General features: G+C 55.0%; 1 protein-coding gene across 1 annotated transcript; it reads left to right on the top strand.

Moving 5' to 3' along the window:
• Positions 1-642: 642 nt before the first annotated feature.
• NPTXR (neuronal pentraxin receptor) lies at positions 643-23,042 on the top strand. Its single transcript, XM_077915843.1, has 7 exons — positions 643-653; positions 748-844; positions 901-2,055; positions 14,705-14,933; positions 16,953-17,200; positions 19,788-19,967; positions 20,284-23,042. The coding sequence occupies exons 1-7, from the start codon at positions 643-645 to the stop codon at positions 20,506-20,508; spliced, it is 2,145 nt and encodes a 714-aa protein (XP_077771969.1). The 3' UTR covers positions 20,509-23,042.
• Positions 23,043-27,167: the final 4,125 nt, after the last annotated feature.

A 27,167-nucleotide genomic window follows, 5' to 3' on the forward strand; every position in this document is an offset into this window, starting at 1 on the left:
AGCCAGCTTGTGTCTTCCCCTCCAGTCAAGAATGAAGGCTTGGAAGGGAGACTGGCCTGGGTGTCGCCTTGGCCAGTGACTCCCAGGAGCCACAGCCTTTCTCTGCACCCTAGGCTGTGAACATCCCAACATCTGCAGCCTTCTAAGGGCCCTTTCAGCACCGGGAACCCATGCTGGTCAGAAAACGCCTCGTGGAAAACTGAAGCTGGAACTGAATTGTGGAGGATGGTAGGATTTTTTTTTTAAAGTTTTTAATTGCAAAGTTAATTTGCAGCAAAATATATATAGACACGTTTGAAAAGAGAAAGTAAGTCTCCTCAACCACCCCCACACCACAGCGCACTCCCATTCCTTCTGGTTCCTTCTGGTCCACATGCAGGGTTGTGCTTTCCTACTGTAGACTGTGGTGGGGAGAGGGGTCTTCTCTGGGACCCCTGATGTTTCCTGCCCTTAGGGCTTCAGAGGAGGGAGCTTCTGCTACCCTCTGAGATCACCGGAGGAAGTTTTTCTTTGTCTTTCTGCTGTGTGTATGTGTGTGTGTGTGTGTGTGTGTGTGTGTGTGTGTGTGTGTTCTTGTGGTTTTCTTTTTGATGAGTGTGGAGGGAAGTGAACCCTGCTCCTTCAGGAGATTGGAGGTGGGAGATGACAGGCAGGTGGCCCTAGTGTAAGCAGAAGTTGGCTCCAAATCCCCAGTGCCCTGCCCCCAACACTGACCTCTTTTCTTCTACCCACGCCCCCCCCCTCCAGCTCCACGCCGGAATCTGAGTCCAGCCAGAAGGGTGTGAACTCAAACGCTGCTCCAAAGCATCCTAGCGGCGTGACCTTGGACAGCGACCTGACCTCGGTGGGCCTCGGGCTTCGCATCTCCGCCCTGAGGCTTAATTGTGCGCGAGCTCGGAGCTGTCGCTCGGCCCTGAGCCCGCCCCGGAGACAAGCTTCCCGCAAGGTGGCTGTCGGCCTTACCGGGGCGGGGAGGGGGCGCGGCGGGGGTCCCCCGGGGGTCCGGCGCGGCGCGGCGCGGGCGGTGGGATCGCGCTCCCCGCGGCGGCCCGGCCCCGGCGCCCGGCACGGAACGGGTGCGGGGCTGGGCCACGGCCGGCCCGGGTGAGCCGGTGGGGCGGGGCCGCCGCGCCCGCTCCCCCTCCCCGCCGCCCGCCGCCTTCTCCTCCTCGCGCCGCCCGGGCTCAGAGCGGCGGCAGCAGCGGCCGCGGCAAGAGCTCCGGCTGCGGCTCCGGCTCCGGCTGCGGCTGCGGCTGCGGCTCCCGCTCCCGCTCCGGCTCCGGCTGCGGCTCCCGCTCCGGCTCCGGCTGCGGCTCCCGCTCCCGCTCGGCCCCACGCGCCCGGGCCCCGCTCGGCCCCGACCCCGCCGCCGCGCCTGCCGGGGGCCTCGGCGCCCCCGCCGCCCGCCTCACGCTGAAGTTCCTGGCCGTGCTGCTGGCCGCGGGCATGCTGGCGTTCCTCGGTGCCGTCATCTGCATCATCGCCAGCGTGCCCCTGGCGGCCAGCCCGGCGCGGGCGCTGCCCGGCGGCGCCGACAACGCCTCGGCCGCCTCGGCCGCCTCGGCCGCCGCCGCCGCCGCCGCCGCCGCCGCGTCCCCGGGCCCGCAGCGCAGTCTGAGCGCGCTGCACGGCGCGGGCGGCTCGGCCGGGCCCCCCGCGCTGCCCGGGGCGCCGGCGGCCAGCGCGCACCCGCTGCCGCCCGCGCCGCTCTTCAGCCGCTTCCTGTGCACGCCGCTGGCGGCCGCCTGCCCGTCGGGGGCCGAGCAGGGCGACGCGGCGGCCGGCGAGCGCGAGGAGCTGCTGCTGCTGCAGAGCACGGCCGAGCAGCTGCGCCAGACGGCGCTGCAGCAGGAGGCGCGCATCCGCGCCGACCAGGACACCATCCGCGAGCTCACCGGCAAGCTGGGCCGCTGCGAGAGCGGCCTGCCGCGCGGCCTCCAGGACGCCGGGCCCCGCCGCGACGCCATGGCCGACGGGCCCTGGGACTCGCCGGCGCTCGTCCTGGAGCTGGAGGACGCCGTGCGCGCCCTCCGGGACCGCCTGGACCGCATCGAGGTGAGCGCCGTCGGGCGGGGCGGGGCGGGGCTGGGCGCGGCGGCCTGCGGGGGCCCGGGCGCGGGCGCGGGCGCGGGGGCGGGGGCGGCGGGAAAGGCGCGTTGCCCTCGCGTCCGCTCCAGGCGCCTCGGCGCTAAGCCTCAGTTTCCGCGTCTGTGCAACGGGCGTCGCAGTGCCCGCTCTCGTGGTGAGGGTTTAGTAATTGCAGGTGTGTGTGAAAATGCTTGGCACGTAGTAGGGCCTCGTTAAAGGCCCGCTTCGTTTGTTTCTTCCAGGCGCCCCCAAAGCAGCTGCAGTCCCTCTCGCTTCCCACCGCCCGCAGACAGGAAGCGCTGTCCCGGGACCGGGAGCTGCTGCCCTGCTGAAGAGCAGGGAACAGAGCTGTCCCATCAGCCAAATCCGGGTCCCCTCAGCGCTTCCCATCCCGGTCCCTCCCCCTGGGGCTCAGACCACACACCTAAGGGCAGCCGCTTACGTGGCGCTGGCCCAGCTCTGGGGTGGAGACCGACCCAGGATTGGGCCTCCCGAGGGTTCCTTCTCCTCCTTCACCTTTTTTTCAGCCGTCCCTGGCTCAGGTCACACCCAGGGGGTCCTGCAGGGGGAATCTGCCCTTGGCTGTGGTGTGATCCCCTGGCCAGTCATTTCTCCTTTCAGGTTGACAGACCCCTTCCTTCCTGGGGGCGCTGCGCGGTAGTGGAAGGGCCGGTCCGCAAGACACTGACCACCCCACGGCCATCCATGATTTGCAGATGGCAGGGAAGGGGGTTAGCACCAAGATAGAGCTGTGCAAAGAGGGAGGAGATGGAGGCCAAAGCCCCCTCCCAGTTTGCCCTGAGTGGCTCTGGCAAAGGCAGAGGGGAGGAGAGGCTGGAGGAAGGAAATGCAGGGAACCCCCCTCCTCATGGCTCCTTCAGATCAACCTCTGGCCTGGCAATGATGTGTGTGGGGAAGGTTGGCCCTTGCCATGGCCCCAGCCGCCCTCCAAAAAGTCTGTGCTGGTGTCAGCACCCACCCCACGGGGTGTCCGAGTACAGCCGAGCCATCACAGCCAACCTTCTCACCTTACTGGTGAGAAACCCGGGGCTCAGGACCCTCCTGGGTGAGTGGCAGAGGCAGGAGGAAAGCCAGACCAGCAGCATCCCCTTTTCCTCCTTCAGCTCTGAGGGCATTTCTAGGGTGAGAGAGCCAAGAGGGAGAAGATAATCAGGGAAACACAAAAATTCGACAGTGAAGAGGAGCTTCAGTGTCCTCACCCGTGAAATGGGGACACTACCTCGTCGGGGTGTTAGGAAGATGAAATGACTTAGTCTTTGTCAATGGTCCAACAGTGCCTGGCAGCCACGTGCTCCATCAATTTGAGCGATGGCTACTTTTATCATTAAGCTATAATATTGCTAATTTTTTAAGTAGCCAGAAATAAAAATGGGAAGAAACCCCCCTTTTGGGAATAAGAGTTTATTAATGTAAAAAAAAGAGAGAGAAAGATTTGGTTTTTGGTAAACTTCCTCTTGCCTGCCCTAGCGCCTGCCTCCACACCCAGATGGCACCTGTGGTTCCTCCCACGTCTGGGGCTGGCAGGGCTGGGCTTGCCCTGGACCTGTTCCCCCAGCACCTGTGCATTTGGCAGGGTGGGCTCCCCTCCAGTTAGCCTGCTGAGGTTGGGGGGGCGGGGATCCTGGCGCCTGGTATTTGGCACCAGATCAGCCTCCCAGGTTGGGAGAGCCCTGGCTTCCCTACACATACCCCCTCCTGCTTTCTGAGTGCAGTGGACATGGAGGGAGAAAGGTGGGGGTCAGCTTGCCCACCAGCTCTGCCTTCTGAGCCTGGCAGCGGCCAGAGCCAGTCTCTGTGGAGCCTTTGGGAGGGGCTGGGGTCTGGTCCCCTCTCAGCAGGACCCTGTGCATCCTGTAGCCACGGCCTACTTCCTCCTCTCTCTTTTCATCCAATATCCTCAAAAGGACGCACCCAGATTCTCAAGGTCTGTAATCTCGCCACTCCTTCTTCTCCTTTTATGGCACATTGAACATGCTCTGGGGACCTCACCGAAGTTGATCAGTTGAACAAGAATGATTCAGTCCTTATCTGGCTGAATGCCTCTCCAACGTCTGACCCTGTCGATCATTCCCTCCTACAGACCTCCATGCCCTTGGCTTCTAGACACCTCTCTCCTGCTCCTTCTCCCTCTCTGCTTCTGTGTCCCCTTTCAGGGTCCTCCTGCTTTAATGGCCACGCCCCTCCTGGCTCTCCTCTCCCTTTCCCTGGGTGAACTCAGCCACACCCTATGGCTTCCGACACCCATTCTACTGTGGTGCCCCAACCAACTTCATCCAGCCCAGGTTTCTCTCCAGGATAGGTCCAGTCGCTTCCTGAGAACCTCCCTCTGGACTTCGCACCGACCCCCTGCCCTCAGGGTGCCCCAGCCTGAACTCCGGTCCCCCACCAACCTGCTTTTCAGGTGTGCTCTGAGAAGCTCCTCCCTTGCCCTCCTCCTTCCAGTTGATCTCATCTCTCTGGATGCTTGCCGCAGCCCCCTCAACCCACCAGGCACCCCACTCTACCCATCTTTCTTCAGGCAGCCCCAGGGATCTTCCTTAAGCCCATCATGGGGCTTCCTTGTGGTGTAAACTCCCCAACCTGCTCCCAGGCTGTAACTTCAGAGCTGGCCCGACTCCCAGTTCCTTCTTGCCTCTGCTCAGATTACCCCCAGAGTATCCATATTCAGCATCCAAGAGTCTGCTTTAAGGACACCTCCTCCCAGAGGCCCTCCCTGATCACACACTGTCTTCTTCCTAGCCCCGTTCCTGCTCCCAGAACCCTGGGCACATCCCTGCCAGTCTTCCCCGCCGCCCCTCACCAGCCTTCTCTGCATCACCCCCTCCCTCACCCCACCAGCCTTCTTCCAAAGGGGTGGGAAGGGCACACTGGCCCAGGCCTCCACCCGAGGCTTCAAATGAGAGCCACGTTTGAGAGCTTAGGAGAAATTGTTTGTCTTCTTTCCTGTGTGCTTATTTTTGTTATTGCTGTTGCTGCTATTTGAAAAAGGTAAAAAAAGGTGTTTTGGGGGGAGAAATTGCATCAAATTCCACCATTGTATCCATTTTTGCAGCCCCTCTTGGTCTTTTATTCAGATGTAGACATTGTTCCAGACTTACCGTTGCTGGTAATTACCATTTTAATGATGGCCATAATATGCTGGAATCCATCTCTGCCTCTACCATCCATCAATCCTCTGATGGTCTCTTGTTGCTGGAGATGTAGGTTGCTCCTAATTATTTTTCTTCTAGATGCTCATTGCAGGATCAGTTTCATGCAGATAGTTGTTGTTGTTGGCTTTTTTTTTTTTTTCCTTTATAAGTCTGTTGAATTATTTCTTTAGGCTGAATTCCCAGGAGTGGTATTACTGGGTCAGAGGATATTGATCTTTTATGGCTGTGGCCAAGAACCACTTTTCAAAAGGGCTGAACCCTTTATATGGCAACCAGCCACATATGCATGTTCCAGGGTTTCATTTTTGCATTAATTTAATATATGTGTAAAATGAAACTTTAAAATGGATTTAATCAGTAGTTCTTTGACATAAACCACATCCCTAACCCGGCCTGGCAAGCTGGTTGCCTACCCCCATCTTGGAGTGGGAAGATGGGGATAAGGAATACCCGGATGATGGTCACAGAGGCCTCTGGACTTAATAACAATTATAGCTCATGTTCACTGAGCGAGCACTCACCATGTGCCGGACACCGTGCATTACCTTATTTAATCCTCATAAAATCTTCACGAGGGAGGTAACTGTTTTGTTCCCCTTTTACAGATGAAAAAACCACGACATTGAGAGGGATTAAGAAATTGGCCTGAGGTCACACAGCAGCGGGGCCTCGATTTGACCCTGTCAGTGTCTGGCTCCAGAGCCCTTCTTTGTTCTTCATCATTTCCTCTAGATCCATCTGGAGACCTCAGACCTCACCTACCTTCAGGAGAGTGAGAAAGAAGTGAGGGCAGTAACTCGTGCTGGATGTTGCCCCAGACTATTTCTGCCCTAGAGCACCCAGAGCAAAAGCGATGAGGGCCAGTCCTCAAAGGCTTGTGCTGCTGGCTGGCCAAATAATCAGAAGGCTCACGTGGGAGCTTGGCTGATAATAGATAACAATAACAACTAATATTTATTAGTTTATCAGTCTTCAGCCCTGGGAAGTAGGCTGCACACGTCTCCGTCTTACAGGCAGGGACGTGGAGGCTCAGAGTATCTAGAGAAAGCTGAGCCAGGCAAACCACCACCACCCCCCCACCCCCGGCTTCGGTTTCCACTCCAGAAGATGATATGGTGGGCCAGATGTTCTCTAAACACCTTACAGCTCTAAATATCCTCTGAAATAGGATGGCTGGTGGCATAAAGTGGAGTTCTTATGATTTTAAGCTCTTCACCTCCCTCAGTCTTTTTTTTTCCATTTTCTTATCTTTAAAATAGGTGCAAGGAGGGGCTAGATTTGGTCCTGGCCCTTTGGGCTCTAAACTGGGAGTTCTTGGGCAGGTGCCTCCAGCTTAGGAATAGCGTGTGTGTGTGTGTGTGTGTGTGTGTGTAGGGGGGTGGGGGTTACATGTGTGTGCAGCCCTGGCCAGGTCCCCAGCCATCCACTCCCAGACCTCCAAATTCTGAGGCAAATCTGCAGATAAACACAGAGACTGGGAAACTCTAGTGGTGCCTTTTCTGAAGTTTATTGGTGCCTTCTGCTTTTCTCTGATATTGCTGCCCGTTCTGGCAGCTTCTGCTCTGTGGCAGCTGGCTCTCCTCACCCTGCCTCTTTGGCCATGAAGGGCGCTGGCAGGGTGCAGAGAGAGAGGTTCTGCCCATTGGCCTTTTGTTTTGAGATGTGGAACCTCAGTGGCCACCAGCCACCTGATGGCCCCTTCCCTGTGACCGGCCTCCCCCCCATCTCTGGGGGGACATTCACACCCAAAACCCTTAACCCCTGCTCCTGTCAGTGTGACACATTTGCTCTTGCAAGAAACCTGATGTTTCAAACCCTGGTTCAGCCACCTGTTTGCTGTGACCTCAGAAAATCCCTTCTTCTCTCTGATCCTCAGCGTCCCCATCTGTCAGATAGGAAGGGTGGGCAGGACCCCCCTGAGGAGCCCTCTTGCCCTGTCATCCTGTGCCCTTGCATCCTCTCGTCCCCAGCAGTCCTTCACCCAGGAGAGGAGACCTGTCCTGCTATTCCAAGCCTGGCGGGAGCTGCTTGAGGCAGAAGTCAGGGCCTTACCTGGGGGATTTTTTTTTGGGGGGGGGGGTATACCTTACATTCCAGACATGGAAAAGCTTATATATCTTACTTGTAAAATACACAGATCTTCGGGCACCTGGGTGGCTCAGTGGTTGAGCGTCAGCCTTTGGCTCAGGGCATGATCCCAGGGTCCTGCGATCGAGTCCCACATTGGGCTCCCACATGGAGCCTGCTTCTCCCTCTGCCCATGTCTCTGCCTCTCTCTCTGTGTCTCTCATGAATAAATAAATAAAATCTTTAAAAGACAAAACACACAGATCTTAAGTGTATAGCTCAATGAAAATGTACATATGGATACATCCATGAGAGCACCACCCAAATCAAGAACAGGACATTTCCAGTGCCCCCAAAGCCTCTGTTGTGACCCCTAAAATCCCTTCTTCCCCAGAGGTGCCACTATTCTGGCTTCTGTCCCTGTAGATCTGGTTTGTCTGGGTTTGAACTTCATATGAATGTTCTCAGACAGCTGCACTCTGTGTGTCTGCTGTTTTGTTGTATGTTATGTCTGACATTTGATCGGGGGGCATGTGTCAGTGGTTTGTTATTTTTGCATGCTGTAGTGTTTCGAAGCGTGGCTGTGCCTAAGTGTACTTACCCTTCCTCCACAGATGGACATTTGGGTTGTTTCTGGGCTTGGCATTATTACAGATAAGGCTGCCGCGAACATTCTTGTGACATCTTTTGGTGGCAATAAGCCCTCATTTCTCCTGGCTACATCCCCACGAGTGGGTGTCTGGGTCCCGGGAGAGACATTTATTTAGCGTGAGGAGGTGATGCCAAACACTTTTCCAAAGTGGCAGTAAGCACTTACATGCCCACCTGTGTGTGAAGCTTGCCAGCTCGGTACGGTTATTTTTAAAACCCTCCCCGTTCTGGTGGGTGTGTAGTGAACTCACTGTGGTTTTAATTTGTATGTCTCTGGTGACTCATGATACGGAGCACCTTTTCTTATATTTATTGGCCATTTTGTAAAGTCTTTGCCTGTGGGAGGTGGAAAGAGGTCAGGGGCTGGTGCTCCTCACCAAGTGAAAATGTGGTGGGGTTACCCGAGGACAATCTTGCACCCGGGGTCCCCATAGAACTCTGGGGACAGGCACTGAGACAACCAGCCCAGAGTGGAAGCACTTATGTGCCCCCACATACCCCTCATTTGACCCCAGGGGAAGCTGAGGCTCAGAGAGGCTGAGCGACTTGCCCGAGGCCACACAGCACAGCAGAAGTTAAGCTCACAACCAGGATTTTCTATAAAAACAGGCTGGGGGTAGGGGGGATCCTCAGTCTTTACTGCAGATTTTTGATCAGGGCCCAGAAGTATGTGGGCAAGTAGGACCTGAGAAGAAATTCTGTGGCCTTCTCAATGCAGTAGCTCAACAGGGAATGCTTGAAAGGAGAGGCAAGTGGCCTGGAGTTGGGGGTGTCCTATCACTTAGTCTGGGGCCTCGGAGCCCAAGAGGGTGTATGGACAGATGCTCATAGAGCCTTCTCCTCGCCTCACCACACACCGAGTGCCCTGACCTGGTCCCCGCCTCTGCTGCACAGAGACCCATTTGTCTACTTTTCCCTACAGCTCCGAATTGGCACTGGGGGCCCAGGACCAAGATCAGTCCGGCCTTCGTAGCTCACTCTCCTGCTCCTTTCCCTTCCCCGCCAGGGTGGGATGGAGACACAGGGCCTGCTGGGCCAGCAGGGCTGAGGGCACCCTCTGTGCCAGCCTTTTCTAGGGGCCTTACAATTGAGTCCCAAGAACTATGGGACTCCTACTGTCCCCATTTCACAGGGAGGAAACAGAGGCTTGGAGGGATTACCAGGTCCTGCAGCTGGGCCTTGCCTCTCAGCAGCTGGCTCCAGCGCCCACACCTACACCGTTACTGCTCCCGGTGCTCTCCTGCCCCTCCGTAGAAGCGAATAATAATCATGGTCATACCCATTTATCAGCCACGTAGGTATGCCAGCCCTCATACACGTTCCTTCATTTTGTCATTAATCATATTCCAAAACGTAGAGACGATTATTCCCATTTTATAGTTGAGGAAACCGACAGTCACAGGAGTCGAGCCGCTTGCCCAGGGCCACAGATCTAGTTAGTGGGGGGCCTGGAAATGACGCTGGCCTGTCCGAAGTGAGGGTCGTGCCTGTACTTGGACATCGAGTACATCAAGTGGCCACAGCATGTGTGGATGTGCAGATGAGTGATGGGGGGAGGGACCGAGCAAGGAAGACTTTGCAGTCCCCCACACAGAAGCCCTCTTTCCTCTCCCTTTGGAACATCTTAGATCAGGTGTCCGGAAAACTGCCATCTGGAGGGGGCAGGCACTGGCTAGGGAAGGTGTGGCGGGAGCAGAAAGTGTGTTCTTAGCAGCAGGAACAGCATGTACAGAGGCCCTGGCATGAGAAGGGAGTTGGGGACAGTTGGGAACATTAAGTGGGAAGGAAGCATAGCCTGCTGGGGTGGGGAGTGAGGGCTGAGATCGGGGGGACATTATGGGTGGTGGGGAGAGGGCTCTTAAAGGATTTTTTTTTAAAGATTTTTATTTATTTATTTATTCATGAGAGACACAGGCAGAGGGAGAAGCAGGCTCCCCATGGGGAGCCTGATGCGAGACTCGATCCCAGGTCCCCGGGATCATGACCTGAGCCCAAGGCAGATGCTCAACCACTGAACCACCCAGGTGACCCCTCTTAAAGGATTTTAAGCAATCTGGTTGGATTAGCTGGTTAGGCCGCCCCTGGCTGCCGGGTGAGGAAGGGCCAGTGTAGGGGCCCAGGTGATGGGGGCCTGGACTGGGAAGGGCCAAAGGAACCAGGTGAGCCTACCATTAAGATTCAGGGCTCCATTTACCCTCAGAGACTCTGCTTTTGGATTTTTCCATTTTTTAAAGAAAGTCATTACGAAGTATCTCAGATATACACAAAGGCATAAAGAATGCTATCCAGGTGGGAGCCCAGAATCAAGAACCAGAACGTTTGCAACCAGCTCATGCCCTTCAGAACCTCCCAGCTCCCAGCCCCAGACCACTCTCCTCCAAGAGAGGGTCACCACTGTCCCGAATTCGTATTCATCTGTCCCCATGTGTTTCTGCTTTTACAAATATGCGATCTAGTTTTGAATCTTTGCAACTTTATACAAATAGTATCTAACGGTTCTTCTGTAACTTGCTTTTGCTCTCAATATGATGATGAAACAAAAAGATTTGCATTGGAGTTGGAGAAGGATGGGCCCCTGCAAGAGATATTTAAATAGTGGTGATAACTGACACAGAGCGCTTCATGTGCCCGCTCTGCCCTCGGGACAGATGTAACTCACTTCTCACTAAAATGCAATGAGATATTATTTCTGTGGCCCCTTTTTGCTGGGAAAACTGAGGTATAGTGGCTATACACAAGGTCGCTGGGCTGCTGGAACCGAGCTGTGAACCCAGCAGATTCAAGCTGGACTTGGGGGTGGTCAGATGGGGAGGTGAGGAGACCGCACGCATGGTCCGCCTCTCCTCCACCCTGCCCGGCTGCCCCGAGCTGGGCCCTGCGCTGTCCCGGCAGGGTGGGGGGTTAGCTGTGCACTGAGGTCCAGCACCCTCCCTCTGCTCCCTGAAGGAAAGGAGCAGACCCCACCTGGGGGCGAGGTGGTTGGGTCCTCCCCACATCCTCCCAGACTCACAGCCAGCCTGCCCAGGCAGGTCCCTCCTATCCGGGTCCCTCTATGGGGCCACCCCCTACCACAGTCTGCTGGCCTGCCGGACTCTCCCAGCCTTTTCATGGCCACTGGAAGGTCTTCCACTGTCCCCCAGCACCCCCACCGTCCCAGACAGGCAGGGCAGCTGGCACTGTGCCCGCTTGGCCCACGGTGAGGGAAGGACAGAACGAGAATAGCTTCTGGAACCAGAAAGGCCTGGGCTGGGGTTCCTGAAACTTCACCTCACTGTCTCTGTTCCCTCCTCTAGAAAGTGGGCCTCCTCACTTGCCCAGATGGTTGAGAGGGCTTGTGAAATGTGCGCACAGGCTTCCCTGGTGCAGGACCTGGCACGCAGTATGTGACGATGGGGACAGCTGCCGCTGTCGCATTATTGCTGAGCGCTAATGAGCCCAGCACGCTAGCGCTGAGCTGGCCTGGAACCCCCGGCTCTGGCTCAGGGCCTGTGCACTCACACCGAGCCCCACCCCACAGACGCCCAGCACAACAGTCTGTGGGTTCGAAGCACCCCCCCCCGTTCCTGCCTCAGCGGGACCTGAGTGGGGGTGATGGCATCACCATCCCTCCCCCCCATCTTGGGCGAGGGGCCCAGTTGGCATCAGCCAGGATCCCACGCGGCACAGCCTGTGCCCGCAGCAGATGGAAAAGTGGGGGGAGTCATGTTCTTCTGATTCAGACATTGGGGTGGGGAGGGGGCCGCACACGATCTGGAGAGCCCACCTCCTCCCTGGCCTTCCTGCCGGTGGCAGAGCTGGTGCCTCGTACAAAAGAACAGCTTGCACGCCCGCCTCCCTCAGCCTGCACGGTTTCTCCTCACCATGGCGTCTGTGTAAATAGCACTAGACGTCCTGTTCCTTCCTGCCAGGCCCTTCTCCCTCTGAGGGAGGAGAACACTTTGCTAGAGAGCTCCAGGGGTGTTGGCTTTGCCCAGCCCCATGGCTGTAGAAGATCCAAAAAGGACTTCTGCCTCAGTTCCCCCATCTGTGAAATGGGGGCCCCAGGAGTACCAACCAAAATGAGCGGCTGTGAGGATCGAAGAGTAAATACACAGACAGTGCCAAGGATGGGCCGGGCACACTGTCTCATTCAGACATGTGCCCTTCGTGCCAAGCTTCGCATTGTGGGAAGAGAGAAACAGAGTAGAGGGTGCCGGAGCCCAGGAGACCAGCCAAAGCCCCCCTGGCATTGAGACAGGATGCACTTTATGAGCTAATTGACTCAGCCCAAGATTTCCTGGAAGTTCAGCCCCTTTAAAGGCAGTGGGTGGCTGGCCCTGTCACTCCAAGGACATAAGTGGCCAAGGAAAGGTTCTGGAGGTTGCCAGTTCTTTGTTGGTTGACGTATTCAAGGTGCACAGGTTGCATTCTGCTTTTATAGTCCACCAGAGCGGGGCCAGTTTTACAGAAGGGGAAACTGAGGCTTTGTGTTTAGTCAGCCCCGGGGTTAGGATTCGTAGGCACACAGGGAGTTAGAAGGAGCCCTCCAGATAGGGTATCGGAGGTTAGGGTAACAGGGGTGGGGCCAGATGTACGGAGCTGCTCACTGGCCTGTGCCCCACCCACCTGGCTTGGCCTGCGCCCTGGCCTGGGAGAGCAAGCAGGGGGCTGCATGGATGGGTAGCTATGGTGGGAGGGATGTGACAGGGGGACAAAGGTGGCCCACTGTGGGGGCGTCTGAGTGGCAGAGTCCATTGAGCATCTGACTCTTGATTTCAGCTCAGGTCATGATCTCAGGGAGCTGCCCTCCATAGGGCTCTGTGCTCTGTGGGGAGTCTACTTGAGGTTCTCTCTCCCTCCCTTTCCCTTTCCCCCTCCTGCCCATGCTTTCTCTCTCTTTTTTTTTTTTTAAGATTTTATTTGTTTATTCATGAGACACAGAGAGAGAGAGGCAGAGACACAGGCAGAGGGAGAAGCAGGCTCCATGCAGGGAGCCCAATGTGGGACTCGATCCCAGGACCCTGGGATCATGACCTGAGCCAAAGGCAGACACTCAACCACTGAGCCACCCACACGCCCCTCATGCTCTCTCTGTAAAAATAAATGTTTGAGAAAAAAAAACAAAAAAAGGTGGCCCACTGTGGTCCAGGTTTGACCTGGGCCCTTCTGCACACCACCATTTAATCCTGACCACAGCTACAGCTCTGCAAGCTGGGGATCCCTAGACCTCATTTTATAGATGAGAAGTGACGGAATTGAAGTGAGCCTCCCGCTCCCACTCTCCGGGTGGAGTAGCAGAATCAGCTCCCCAGCCTGAGGGAGCTTCTCCGAGGCGCTGCCCTCCCTGCCCCAGCCTCCAGCACTCGGAGACAGACATGCATTGATCCCCTCAGCACAGCCGGAAAACAGGCCCCGAGAGGCGATCTGCCCAATCTTACAACAAAGGACCGGGGCAGGGCCAGTGAGGCTGGGGAGGGGTCTCCTGTGCCCCAAGCCAGGGACCATCCTGAGAGGCACAGGGCTTGTACTCTTGGTTTTCTGTGTTGCCCTCAGCTGTCTCTTCAGTGCCGCATGCATGCCCCAACCCATCGTCGGTGCTCCCCAATTCCTTGCTCAGTGAAGGAACCCTGAGAATTCAGTGAGCTTAGGTCTGGGGTTAAGCCTTCGAGCAAGGCCCAGGGCTGACAGCGGGAGCTGCCTGGACCCTTGGAGAGTGTGGAGGGAGCCAGGGGGACAGGGAAGGTCTAATTTGGCTCCTAGCAGCTCACTGAATTATTAATGTCTGCCAGAGACTATCCCCTCCCAGAGTCCAGACTTGGCAGCCTTGCCTGTCTTCTTCCACCCCAGAAGGGGCTTCCTCCAGTAGGAGGGGTGGGGAGAGGCCTCCTGAGGCTCCTGCCCCACTTCTGTCCACTAGGGTCGTATGACAACAAAAGGGGGCCTCTAAACACTTTGTCCTCATCCTGGGCAGCATGAGGGTATCAGAGACCAGCTTGGAACACTCTGCACTGGACAGTAATTGCAATAACCAGGCTCTCTTCATTGGCACCTACTACTTAACCATCCCCCAACCCTTCTAAATAGTTGTCCCCCGTTGCATATGAGGAAGCAGAGGTTCAGAGAGGTGGAGGCATTTGCCTGGGGTCACACAGCAGATTAATTCTGGAGCTGGATTTGAGCCCTGGGTTGTCTGACTAGGAGCCTATGACCTTACCCACATGCTATTCTGGAATGGGCACCCCCTGCAGCCCTATTCCAGATGCCCCTGGGTTGTGCCCCTGCATTTGCCCAGTGCCCACACAGAGCCTTGCACCATCATAGAGAAGCCCAGGGAGTAAATGAGTGAAGACTAAGACAGTCCACCCCTTCAAAGACCCCTCAGTGTAGAGGCTTCCAGTTACCAAGGACTCAGCAGTAACCCTGACTGCAACGTTAGAACCACGGAAAGGGGAGCTTTCTGTAGCCAGCCCCCCGCCCACCATAGGCTGAGGTGTTCTTGAGGGCAGAACTAGCCTGCCTTCAGCGTGCACAGCACCAGCCTGCTTTCAGGCACCAGCAGTGGAAAGGACCTGCTCTTTGTTGAACATTTGCTCCCTGAATTTGGTATTGCCATCCCCATTTTGCATTTGGGGAAGCCAAGGCTCACCTGGGGTCACTCGACAGTGGTAGTAGGCATCTCTGAGCCCTGTGTCTCTCTCCTTCCTCCTTCCAAGTGACCTCACATGCCCTTTCTTCTGCCTCATAAGCAGCAGGAGCTCCCGGCCCGTGTGAACTTCTCAGCTGCCCCCGCCCCTGCGCCTGCGATGCCCACCGCCCTGCACTCCAAGATGGACGAGCTGGAGGGGCAGCTGCTGGCTAAGGTGCTGGCCCTGGAGAAGGAGCGTGTGGCTCTCAGTCACAGCAGCCACCAGCAGCAGCAGGAAGTGGAGAAGGAGCTGGATGCACTGCAGGACCGTGTAGCCGAACTGGAGCATGGTGGGTCCGGGGATCCCAGAGGGCACAGCAAGCAGGGTCTTGATTCCCAATTGGGTCCTCAAGGCGGCAGATTCACTTGAAAGCATTTTTAAGCTCTCCAGAGGCTAAAGCTAGAGGGGAGGGCGGGGAGGAGGCTGTGAAACCCAAGAGGGAGAGAATAATTGGGGAATATAATATTTTTTAACAGCATTTTCTGGCACTTACGTTCTGGGAGTAGGCTAAGTACTTGACACGCCAGTTTTGATCTTCACAAACAACATGAGAATGGTACTGTTATTATCCCCATTTCACAGATGAGGAAATTGAGGCTCAGAGAGGTCAAGTGATTTGCCCAATGTCACACGGCCAGTGAGTGGTGGATCTACACCTCAAACCAGTTCTGACTCCAAAGTCCAAGCATTTAACCACCCCACAAAAACGTACCTTCAGGGACTCGGAATTTTGTTCCTTGCTTAACACCTCGGCCTGGCACTGCCAGGGGTCAGAGAAACATGTTGTCATGGATAATGCACAGGTCTGAGTATCAGGAAACCTGGCTTCTAGCTCCACAGAGGTCTCTGGCTTGCTCTGTGGCCTTGGAATTTTGCTTCCTTTCCCCAGACTTGTTTTTCTCATCTGAAATATGGGGATGTAGGAGTCATGAGCATTAAGGGAAATTTCATCTTTGAAACCTTGTGAGGATCACCCTCAAGAGGCTTACCGACAAGTTAGGGTTACCAGGGGAAATCATGAGTCTGTTTCTGGCTTAGATGTAAGATGGCAGTTCAGAAGAAAATCCAAGAGGCCTCCTGAAGGAGGCTCACAACCCTAAAGCTTATCATTGAAAGCAGAGGTGGACAGCCAGTTTTGGAGTGGAGGGGCCCGAGCAAGGGTACAGCTGAAGGCGAGGCACGGGCTGGTGGGTTTCAGGGCCAGTGCTACTGGCCCCTCAGGACTGCATCTTCTAAGGGATTGGGGAAAATGCGCCCTCCAGAGGCTACAGGGCAGAGAGGAGGCAGGCGACTAGGCTGGATGTCTGTGTGCCTGTGGGCAAGTTGTGTCTCTTTTTGGGACTCAGCTTCCTTATCTATGAATGGGTTTCAAGGAGCACTGAGCCCCTTCCTCTCTTACCATGATGCATCAGCACAACAGCCTTCACCCTGAGCCCCAACCAGACCTGGGAACCTGGGTCCACCATTCCCAGCCCCAACCCCCTAGTCCAGCCCTCAACAACCAGCTAGAGGAAGGGAACTCCTACCCTGGACGTGAGTATGGTAGGTGTTACTCTCTTTCCTTGGAGGCAGTGACTCCCCAGGTTCCCCCTGCAGACAGTGCTCTGATATTCAAGATGTACAGTCCCAGAAACTCTGCACTAGCAGACGCCCTGGATACCAAGGAGTCACAAGATGATCTTGTTCAAATCCCAGCTCTGCCACTAACTAGCTGTGTGGTCTTGAGAAGATTACTTAATGTCTCTGCACTAAGGCTCCCTCTCTGTGAGATGAGGATTATAATAATGTCTACCTCACACGGTGTCATAAGAACAGAGATCATGTATGTAAAAGCACTTAGAACAGTGCTTGCCACCTGAAGGCTCTGTGTAGCGCTTGTTAAATAAATAGGCAAAGAACTCAGAAAAATGATCATTGCAATAGCTCACCTTTCTTGAGCTATAAATACTAAGGGCCTGGCCCTTTACCTAGTTTGTCCCACTCGGCCCTCACAAAAGCCTGGGAGGGAGGAAGTTTTATTTATATCATTTTACTGAGCAAACCAGGGCTGGAAAGGTGAAGTTGAACTTGTGGAAGGTCACGTGGCTGGGAAGTGTGGAGGTAGGATTTGAACTCAGGACATCTCAGGTCCAGAGCCCTTGTGCTTTAACCACACCTGTCAACATAGAAGTAAGGTAGAGAAGGCCGTGAAGGCACCTGGCACAGGGGAGATGCCCAAGGACCAGGAGCCCTCATCCAGAGCCTGCCTTGCCACCCCTGATAGTGCCAATTGACCCTCACCATGTCTGCCTCGCTCCCCCCCCCTCAGGAACCTCAGCCTACAACCCCCCAGATGCCTTCAAGATCAGCATCCCCATCCGCAACAACTACATGTACGCCCGTGTGCGGAAGGCACTGCCCGAGCTCTACGCCTTCACGGTATGCATGTGGCTGCGCTCCAGGTCGGGTGGCAGTGGCCAGGGCACACCCTTCTCCTACTCGGTGCCCGGGCAGGCCAATGAGATTGTGCTGCTGGAGGCGGGCCACGACCCCATGGAACTGCTGATCAATGACAAGGTGAATGGGGGCTGGGTGGGGTGAGAGGAAAGTGGGGGGTGGGGTTACCCTGCACTGTGCTGGGTCCCAAGCATGTGGACCCTTTCCATTCTGCTGCTCGGCAGCTTCAGCGCACGGGAAGTGCCTGCTGTGTGCCAGGCTGGGTTCTGGGAACACAGAGACAACCCAGACCCAGGAAGTGTCTGTCCCAGAGCTCTGCTCATTCTCCTGGACAAAGAGAGAAATAAATGAGGTCCAGGGAGCTACCTGGGAGGGTAGGACTAGTGGACTCCTTGTGCCCCCCCTCCTCCCCTGCAGCAACCCCTCTGCCCCTCCCTTCACATGGAGAGCAGAATGGTGCACAATTGGGCCTGAATGCTGGATTCAAATCCCAGTTCTGCTCCTTACCCACTGTGTGACCTAGACTGGTCATTTACCCTCCCTGTGCCTCAGTTCCCTATCTGTCAAGCCGGATGATAATAGTCATTATCATGACTATTATGACATAACAATAGTTGTGTGGTTGTAGTGAGAAGGACTTTACTCACATGATCAGCACTGGGAGGTAGGTACCCTTATTGTCACCACTTTGCATATGGAGAAGCTGAGGCTCAGGGAGGGCAAATAATGCGCCCGGGCCACGTTGGGTGAAGGAATGGTGATATGATTCAGACTTGGGCTACAGAAACCTCCTCTTAACCCCTCCACTGTTCTGCCCTTGGGCCACCCATCTTCCCCCTGCTTGGGCCACCCAGCCCCACAGCCCTCCCCGGACTTGTCTGAAGGACAGGACAAGGACGTGGGGGAGTGATGTGGGAAGGGCATGGTGACTGAGCAGTGTCTTACCACCCTCATTCCCCTCAATATCCTCCTCTGCCTGCCATATTGCTTTGGGATTTGCATGGTGGCAGGCATGGTGATCTGTCGAGACCCCCTGGAGATGCATATACCACATATCACAGCCACTCATGACCAGCCCACAGCCACATGGAGCTGCTAGGAGTGGCTGTCACCCATCAGAAGCCAGCTCAGGGGCAGCCCCGGTGGCACAGTGGTTTAGCGCCGCCTGCAGCCTAGGGCGTGATCCTGGAGACCCTGAATCGAGTCCCACGTCAGGCTCCCTGTATGGAGCCTGCTTCTCCCTCTGCCTGTGTCTCTGCCTCTCTCTCTCTCTCTCTCTGTGTGTGTGTGTGTGTGTCTATGAATAAATAAATAAATTATCTTTTAAAAAAAATAAAAGAAGCCAGCTCAGCAGGAGGCATCTTTCATGGGTGTCCTGGAGAAGGAGGAAGGAAATGGGTCCAGGGGACAATGAGTTTCTCCTGTAGCCCAGTAAGGCCTAAGAAGACTAAGATAGTTGGACCACATCTCAATCCTGCTGCCATGTCCCCTTGATACCCCTCTGGCTGCCATCGTTGACCCTGCCCAAGCTCGGTGCTCTGCTCTCAATGGAGTGGATTCAGCACCCTGGACAGGGCACAGGCCATTCCTATTCCAGGAACCTCTAGAGTCTTTTAAAACATCAACCTCACAAACAAAAACAAACAAACAACAACAACAAAAAACCCCATCAACCTCACAGGTTACTCAGTTCTCCTCTTTTGTTCCAGCCTCTTAGCCTTTGCTCCTGCTGTGCCCCCATCTTGCTTTGACTTGCAATGAGACATCGGCTCCATTGTCCTTCCAGATGTGTTTGAATACCATGTCTGCTGTCCCACATCTGCCTCTTCCTCAGGACCTCCCAAACGGGCCCTGTTATTTTGTCTTATAATATTGTCCTTGAAGTTCTTCCTTCCCACGCAAACTCAACTCACTTATAGCCAGGACCAGATCCACATCCCCAGTGTCCAGAACAAGGCCTGGCACTAAGTGTGCCTCAGAGAATGTTGTATTAAAGTGTGATCTCACAGAACTTAGATGAAAGAGCCCTTTGGGAGTCCCAAATCCACAGGCAGCAAGTACCTTTCACCTCACAGGCCAACGCTAATCAATCACCAGAGGCTTCCCAGAGCACTGTGATGGGAAAGATCCCGGGGCTGAGCCTGGGCTCACGATTCATTAACTTTGTTCTCCTTGGGTGGTTGAGGCAGAGGTGGCCACATATTTGCCATTCTTTGCCTGACCTCCTCACTTCACAGATGAGGAACTGAGGCCCAGGGAGGAAAGAGCAGCCTCCCCAAGGTCCCACAGGAGATTGGTTGGCAGAGCCAGGGCTGGACGCCAGTGCCCAGCCTCTGGGTCCAAGGCTTGGTCCAGTACTGCCAGTACTTCTTCAGCCCAGCCGTGTACCAGGCACTGTGTGAGGTGATAAGAGGCTGTGAGATGTGGCTCTCACCCTGCCTGACCTGACAGGCCTGTTATAGGGTGAATAAGGTACCTGGGAACACCTGAAAACCAATACTGAATAGTCTCTTGTGTCTGAGAGAAGCTGCCTGGTTAAGTTGTAGGGAAAGAGGAGAAAGTGGTCAGAAAGACACGAAGCTGGAGAAAGGGGAGGGTCAAGCCTTGGCTCAGTCCCTGGAAAGGACACGGGTCTCGTCCTCACCCCACTGGTCCAGCCTTGGGACTTGTGGCACCTCTGACCTGGGGTTGTGGAACCTCTGTCCAGGTAGCCCAGCTGCCTCTGAGCCTGAAAGACGGTAGCTGGCACCACATCTGCATCGCCTGGACCACAAGGGATGGCCTGTGGTCTGCCTACCAGGACGGGGAGCTGCAGGGCTCCGGGGAGAACCTGGCCGCTTGGCACCCCATCAAGCCTCATGGGATCCTTATCCTGGGCCAGGAGCAGGTAAGATTTAAGGTGGTGTGGGGGCTTGGGGTCTGAGTAGATACCACACTCACCCAAGGCCCCTGAGAATGAGGGGTCCGTGATCATTCAGTCTGATCCAGCCATTCTGCAGATGGGCAAACTAAGACCCAGAATGAGCAGTGACCTGCCCAAGGGGTTGGAACCTTGAGGACAGAGCTAGAAGCTTGGGATGGGGTTAGAGCCTTGGGGGCAGGGCTTCAGCAGGACCTGAGGCCCTATTGAATCTGTCTGCCTGTCTTTTCCACTGACTCGCTCTATGTCTCTCTCTCCTTTCTCTGCCGCTCTCTTGGCCTAGGACACCCTGGGCGGCCGGTTTGATGCCACCCAGGCCTTCGTGGGTGACATCGCCCAGTTTAACCTGTGGGACCACGCCCTGACACCTGCCCAGGTCTTGGGCATTGCCAACTGTACCGGGCCGCTGCTGGGCAACGTCCTCCCCTGGGAAGACAAGCTGGTGGAAGCCTTCGGGGGTGCAAAAAAGGCCACCTTTGATGTCTGCAAGGGAAGGGCCAAGGCATGAGGGGCTACTTCATCCAGGGTCCCTCCCTTGCCTGCCATTTTGGGGACCTTACAGTGGGGGCACACGTTCCCTCCTCAGCCTACCTACCCACTGGCCTTCCCTCCTGCCCTATTCCTGGCCAGGCCTCCTGTTTCCCCACCTATACCCACACCTCCAGAATGCCCTACCCTGCAATGGCTGTCCCCTAACACCACTTGGATGGGGACAAGCAGCTCAAGCCCACAGGTCAAGCCTGGGGTGAGTCTAGGGTCTGGTTGGGGGTGGTAGCAGTGCCCACAGCACTGCCCACCCTTTTGGCATTACACTGGAGCTGTCTCTTACCCCCACCCACCCTGGCCCATCAACCACGTCTGAATCCACTAATCTCAACAGCATGTCTCATGGAGTTGTGTATGGGGGGCAGGACCTACTATCTCAGTGGCAGACGTGGCTGTCTGCCCTCCTGTCCCCCATGCAACAGGCCCGGCCCCTTCCCCTTCAGAGCCACAGCAAGCTCTAGAACTGTGCTCCCAGCTGAGAAGGGGATGACCGAGACATAGGGAGACTCAGAATCACCCATCCTCCATCTTTCCACCAGTTGCCAGTGAAGGACATCTTGATGGAGCCTCCTGCACCCTCTCTCTCCTTCCTCTTTCCTTGTTTCTTTGTATGCAGTGGTTTGAATGTTGGTTCCATGCCTGGCCTACCCCCACCTCAATTTCCAGGATATCCCCTTCCCGGCTCCAGCCTGAGGGACCAGGACCCTGGGAGGCCAGAAGGCCACAGTCACCCCTTGTATCCATGCACATGTGTGCTAACTGGCAGGTCACCTCTCCTCCACGCCCAGGACAGGGCCTGGGCTAGGAGCAGCTTGTGGCAGAGGCATAACCCAGGTTATGGCAGAGCCACATGACCTAATCCCTCTGCATGGCCCTGCAGCCTCTGGGGAAGGAAGGAAGGAACTGAGTGGGCGAAGAGGGGAGAAGCATGGAGTGGTGTGTAGAGCACTGGCTGAGAAGGAGCCCACGGTTCCTAGCCAGCCCTGCTGCTAACCTGCTGTGTGGCCTTCTGTAAGTCTCTGCCCTCTCCGGCCTGCCTTCCTCATTTGTAAGCTGACGCCTTTGCTTTGGTCATTTCTGAGATCAAATGTGATATGATCTGATTCCAAGTGGCTAGGGCGGGGCAAGCCTGAAGTTGCCCAGGAACCAGGGGACATAGCAGGCACAGATCGTGAGAGTAGGCAGCAGATGGGATCTGGCTGGGCATGGGTCAGGGTCAGCAGCTCCTCCAGAGAGTCAGGGGCAAGGGCAAGGGCCAAAGCAGACCGACTTCATGCACAGATTGTAAAAACCAGCTTTTCTGGATCGCCCTCCAGCCTGCACCCTTGCCCATTGGAGAGGACTTGTGGCTTCTAGCTCCCCTACCTGAGTACTTGCCAGCGCCCCCGAGAGAGTAGAAGAATGTAAAAGCTGAGGAAAGCCACCCAGGCTGACTCTTGCTTGTATAGATGGAGAAGAGTTCCAAGAGGTCAAGTGACTTGCACAGGGTCACGCAGCACAATGTGGCAGAACCAGGACTAGAACCCAGGGCTTCTGACACCCTCTCCAGTGCCCTTCTCCCCTACACCGTACTGCCTGCCCATGAATGTCTTTGAGTCCGGCCTGCATCTGAGAGGATGGACATTTGAAAGAGGTCAGAATGCTTTCCAACATGAACATCTTCCTTTATGAAACACACAAACATCTTGGCATCCAGCTCCCTCCAGGAAGTAAGGGGGGAAGAGGGGTGATCCCCAGGCACTCTGGCAGGAATGGAAAGCAGGTATCCCTTCTGTCAGTCACCTACCAGGTGTCTGAGCAGCTGCAGGCTACCTGACTCGAGAAGGTACTGGTGCCTTTTGCCCTGCTTTCCATTCCCTGTCCCCACTCCCCGTTCCCCAACCACTTAACCCAAGGCATGATTCAAGAGCTTCAGGCTGTGGGGCCCATTGCCATGGAGGCTTCTCCAAGACTTGTTGCTTCCAGCCCCCAGATCCTTGTTGCCATTTCAAGAGCACAAACAGACCATTCAGCACCACGGGCCCAACTCCCTCTAGAAGTGATGGCGTGCTTCAGCCCGAACCTGCTGAGACCAAGGTTGCCCTGGTAACAGCCAATGACATCAGCCCAAGCGCTGGGTCAAGCGGCTCTTAATGACATATGCTGTTGCTGGGGTGACAGCAGCATTCAGAACTTAGAATTCGGGGACACTGGGCTTTATTGGATTTCCCTTATTGGTTTTAAGGAAGCAGCTTTTGTAGAGGCCTTGGGGAAAAGAAGGGGCCTTAGGAGGAACGTAACAGAACTTGAACCCACCCAGAGGCATCATCCCAAGTCCTTCATGCTTTGTCATGGTGATAATGAGACACCTGACCTTGGTCCCGTGCTGAGTCACTCTGGTCAGCCCTCCAGAGGGAACAGGAACAAATTAGAGGTGTTGAGTGGCCTAGGTGCCATTTCCATTCCAAGAAGGTGAAAGCCCCAAAGCCCCCACCCCCTTCCTTCATCCATTGATCATTCACCTTTGCCGAATGCCTGCTGTATGGACCCCCAGCTTCGGTCTTGTTCAGCTGCTCCTGGGCATGGCCAAGAAGACATGGAAAGAGGAGCTAGAAATGGTGCTCACTAGTGTCCCTGAGCTGCTCTGGCTAACAGTGATGCTGGGGCCTGTTTGTTACATCTTTTTTTTAAGTGTCAGGCACTGTGCTGAGCACCTCACAGGCATCATCTCATTTATCCTCACAACACAGTTATAAACTGGGATTGTTTTTAGCCCCGTTATCCTAGGAAGGGAACTGGGGCACAGATTGGTTAAGTAACCTACAGTGCTAATCAGCTGGCAGGTGATGGAGTCCAGACTTCAAACCAAGGCAGGTTACAGCCAGGACCGAAGGGACAGGCACCCCAACTCTCTATGGAGTGGAACTTGAGCATCATTGTTCTTGGTGGGTTTTGCCCTAAAGAGATGTGCTTGACCTCATTCACTGCCCTCACACGATTTGTGATGGAGGAAGAGGCCTGGGATGGGCTGGCCCCAAGGCCGGGGCCCCCTTGGGTGAAGCCGTGGGAGAGGTCTCAACCCCTTCAGGGAGCCTCTGTCTCTACAGTGTGCCCATCGCCTCAACCCTTTTCCAACTGGCTAGAGTTTCCAGGAGAACTAAAAGGGAAGAGGAAGCTGGATGATCACTCAAGAGTCCCAAGCAGGGAAGGGGGAAATGATATTTCTCAAACTTCTGCTTTGAGTCAAGCCCTGTGCCAGGTGCTTCACAGCTCTAATCTGCCAGATCCCCCCCCCCCCCGCCCTTTGTGGTGTGTTTTGCCCCTAAATCAACATCCTGAGGGGACAGATCACCTTGCCACAATCATGCATGACCTAGGACCACAGTTGGGCAGAAAAGTTTCTTCAAGAGGCCCAAGCCTCATTATATAGATGATGCCAGGGCCCCGGAAGGGTGAGTGGCCCTTGCAGCCACCCAGCTGGGACACCCAGAGACCTGATCTGACTCTCCACAACACAGTAGTCCCTACCCACCACAAGAACTGGGTCCCTGCTCCTCTACATTTTCTAGCACCCTGCCCTGACCCCTGGAGGAGTCCCTCCCAAATATGGGATTATTCTCTTCCCCTCTGTCCCAGCTGCCTGCCATCCCCAACCCCACCTCACCCCTGCTGGGTAGGGAAGGGGCTCATGTGGGCCCAGGCTGAGCAGTGAGTGAGCACATGCAGCTGTCTGACACTGTGAAATTAGTGCACCCTACTGGTGACCCACCCCCCCCTTGCCCAATTTTGTACATAAAGTGACATGAGATGCAACATGTGTGTGTATGTGTGTATGTGTATGAGATATGTCCAGGGTTTTGTTACTTTATTGTTTTTGTATATTTGAATGTTCAAAATAAACGATGTTTACTCTGAAGCTCTTCTTGCATGGGTGGAGCTCTCCTGGGGGGTGCCGGGCAGGAAGAGGATGCTACTTGGGGCAAGGCAATAGGCAAAGACAGGAGGTGCGGCGTTGGTGCTCCATAGCCTCCCCACTTGTGCCTCTCAAACTGATAGTTCCTCAAGCTCCCAGGTGCACACATACCCTGTTCCCCGGGATTTATGCAGGAAAGATGTAAAGAACACAAGTCCCACATGGAAAGTGTCCCAGTTCTGATAACTGGGTTTTGGCCTCATTCCCAACACCCCATCCCCACCTCGTGCCCCAGTTCTGGGAACCAGGTCCCTGACTTGTTCCCTGAGACCCAATCTGCCTGAGTCACTTGTCTAGACCCCCAGAGCGTTGCCTCCCTTGGGCCCTAGAGAGACAGGGAAGGAGAGAGGGAGGGACTCTGTTGTATTTCAGCCTGTCCCTGCTCTACAGTCTACCTGGATCCCTTTGACATGCTTGGCCTCTAGGCTAGACTCTTTGACAGTGTCAGGGTCTGCTACCCCCACCAACGGCTCCAGCACCCACCCTACCCCTGGGAGGTCTTGACCTAATCCTCAGCCCTCCCTGTCCACACCATCTTAGGGACACGGCCTCCACCCTCCTGTTCCATCAATACTGTTACTGCTCATAGTGGGATGGTGTCCCCAGACAGCTAGGGGGTAATGCTAGGGGGTCAATCGGGTCAAGGAGTCATGCCAGTAGGACAGGCCTTCCCAGATTTTTCCAAAGCTTCCCAAACTTACCACCTAAGCGAACTCACCCCATGAAGACCAAGGGGTATAGCTGGAAGCAGCACTTGAAACAGGAAAATCAAATCTGAAGTCTACCGAGTTATCCTAAAACTTTGTGTGCTTTCTTCATTCTCCAAAATGAATCCAGATTTGTTTTAAAATATTGCTTTTAATTACTTAACACGGAGCAAAATTAAGCAGCCAGCAGATACACTTTGTTTATCCTCTCCTGCACTGATTTACTTACAAACACCCTCTCTCCCTCTGTCCCACTCAGCTGGCAATGTCCAACCCTGGTTTAATCCCCCCCATCCACCTGCTTCATGCCAGCACCTGCCCAGCCAAACACTGATGCAGAAAAGCACTGGGCTCTGATGTGTGTGGACTCTCATTTTAAATTCAGGGCCAGAGATCTCCAAGGGGAGTTTCTTCCTGCCCTGCAATCTTAGCACTTTCCTTGTGCGAGGGCTTGCTCTCCAAAATAGCTAAACATCAGACCCTCTGTTTCCTCAGACCCCCTAGCGCCCTCCACCCCGCTTCCTACACCCTCAAGGGTGACCTTACTCCACAGCCCATTGAGGAAACAAAATGATCATCACCTCACCATGCCTGTCTACAAACCTGCACATCCTCCGGCTGTCCTCCTGCCACTCAGAGCAAACCATCCCTGCTCCTATTATAGGCCCTTGTGTACTGGACTCCATACCCCTCACCTAGTCCAAAACATCCCTCCTGAGTTACCAACTTCCCCTTGTCTACTTTATCATTCGAACAGGCTTGCAATTATGCCCTCATAGCTCCTCAAACCAAATCCCCCCACCCCAAGCCAATATGCCCCTCTAGGCCTCACTGTTTCTTTGCTCCCATCATTGTAAGATTTCTTGAACAAGCAGGTGTGTCAGGGTCCCCAAGACCACCCTCAGGTTTGATGATTCACTAGAAGGACTCACAGGACTTAGAAAAGCTGTTCTTCTCATGATTACGATTTCTTGCAGCGAATAGATAACAGAGGGAAAAAGGCACATTGAGCAGAGTCCAGGAGAGCCCAGGAGCAAGCTTCCAGGTGTTCCCTCCAGGGGAGAGGGGGTGTCACTGACAATGCTTCATTCTCCCAGCAGTGAAGTATGACACCTGTACAGAAAAGGTACATCCAGGGAAGCGTACCTGAGCCTTGGTGTCCAGGGTTTGTACTTGGGAGTCAGTCACAGAGGCATGAAGCACCTGCATGAGCCTTAACTACTCACTCTCCAGCCTCCACATCCAGAGGTCAAACTGAAGCAGGTGTTTTCCATAAATCACTTTGTCAACATAAATTCTCTGATATGACCCTTCAAGGTATGCAAAGACACCCTGATTAGGCAAGGTATTTGAAGGGCTCAGAAGTTATCTACCAGCCACTAATCAAAGGCCCAGTCCTTTCTTTGGAATGTGCAGGGTTTGAGCACCCTACGCCAGTTGAGTTAACCCTTTACTGAACACGGGGTCCATGGTCTTGGCCACTCCCTCCCTCTCATTCCCTCCCTCTTCAGCACCCACTCCACTCCTGCACCCGCAGTTCACTGAGATCACACTTGTCAAGGCCAACAGTGACCTCCCCGTTACGAAACTTCATGGCCAGGCCTCTGTACTCATCTGAGCTGAGCTCCCATCGGCACTGACACAGAGTTAACCAGTCCTTCCTTCTCTTAAGATTTCCTTCTCTTGCCTTTCAAAACACAACCTTCCCATGTTTTCTTCCATTTCACTGGTTTCATCTATAGCGCAATAAAAGCACAGATTCCTGGGCCTCAGCCCTGGCATGTCTGAGTCAGCAGGGCTGAGGTGCAGCCTGACATTCAGCATTTCTAACAAGTGCTAGATGATGCTGTGGCCGCTGGTCCCTGGACCATGCTTTGAGAACCACTGCTTTACTTCACTGGCTGCTCCTTCTCAGACTTCTTCCGATTCCTCCTTATCTCCACAGCCTCTAAATCTGCAGTA

The sequence above is a fragment of the Canis aureus genome, chromosome 11, assembly GCF_053574225.1.
Source record: "Canis aureus isolate CA01 chromosome 11, VMU_Caureus_v.1.0, whole genome shotgun sequence".
NCBI lineage: Eukaryota > Metazoa > Chordata > Mammalia > Carnivora > Canidae > Canis > Canis aureus.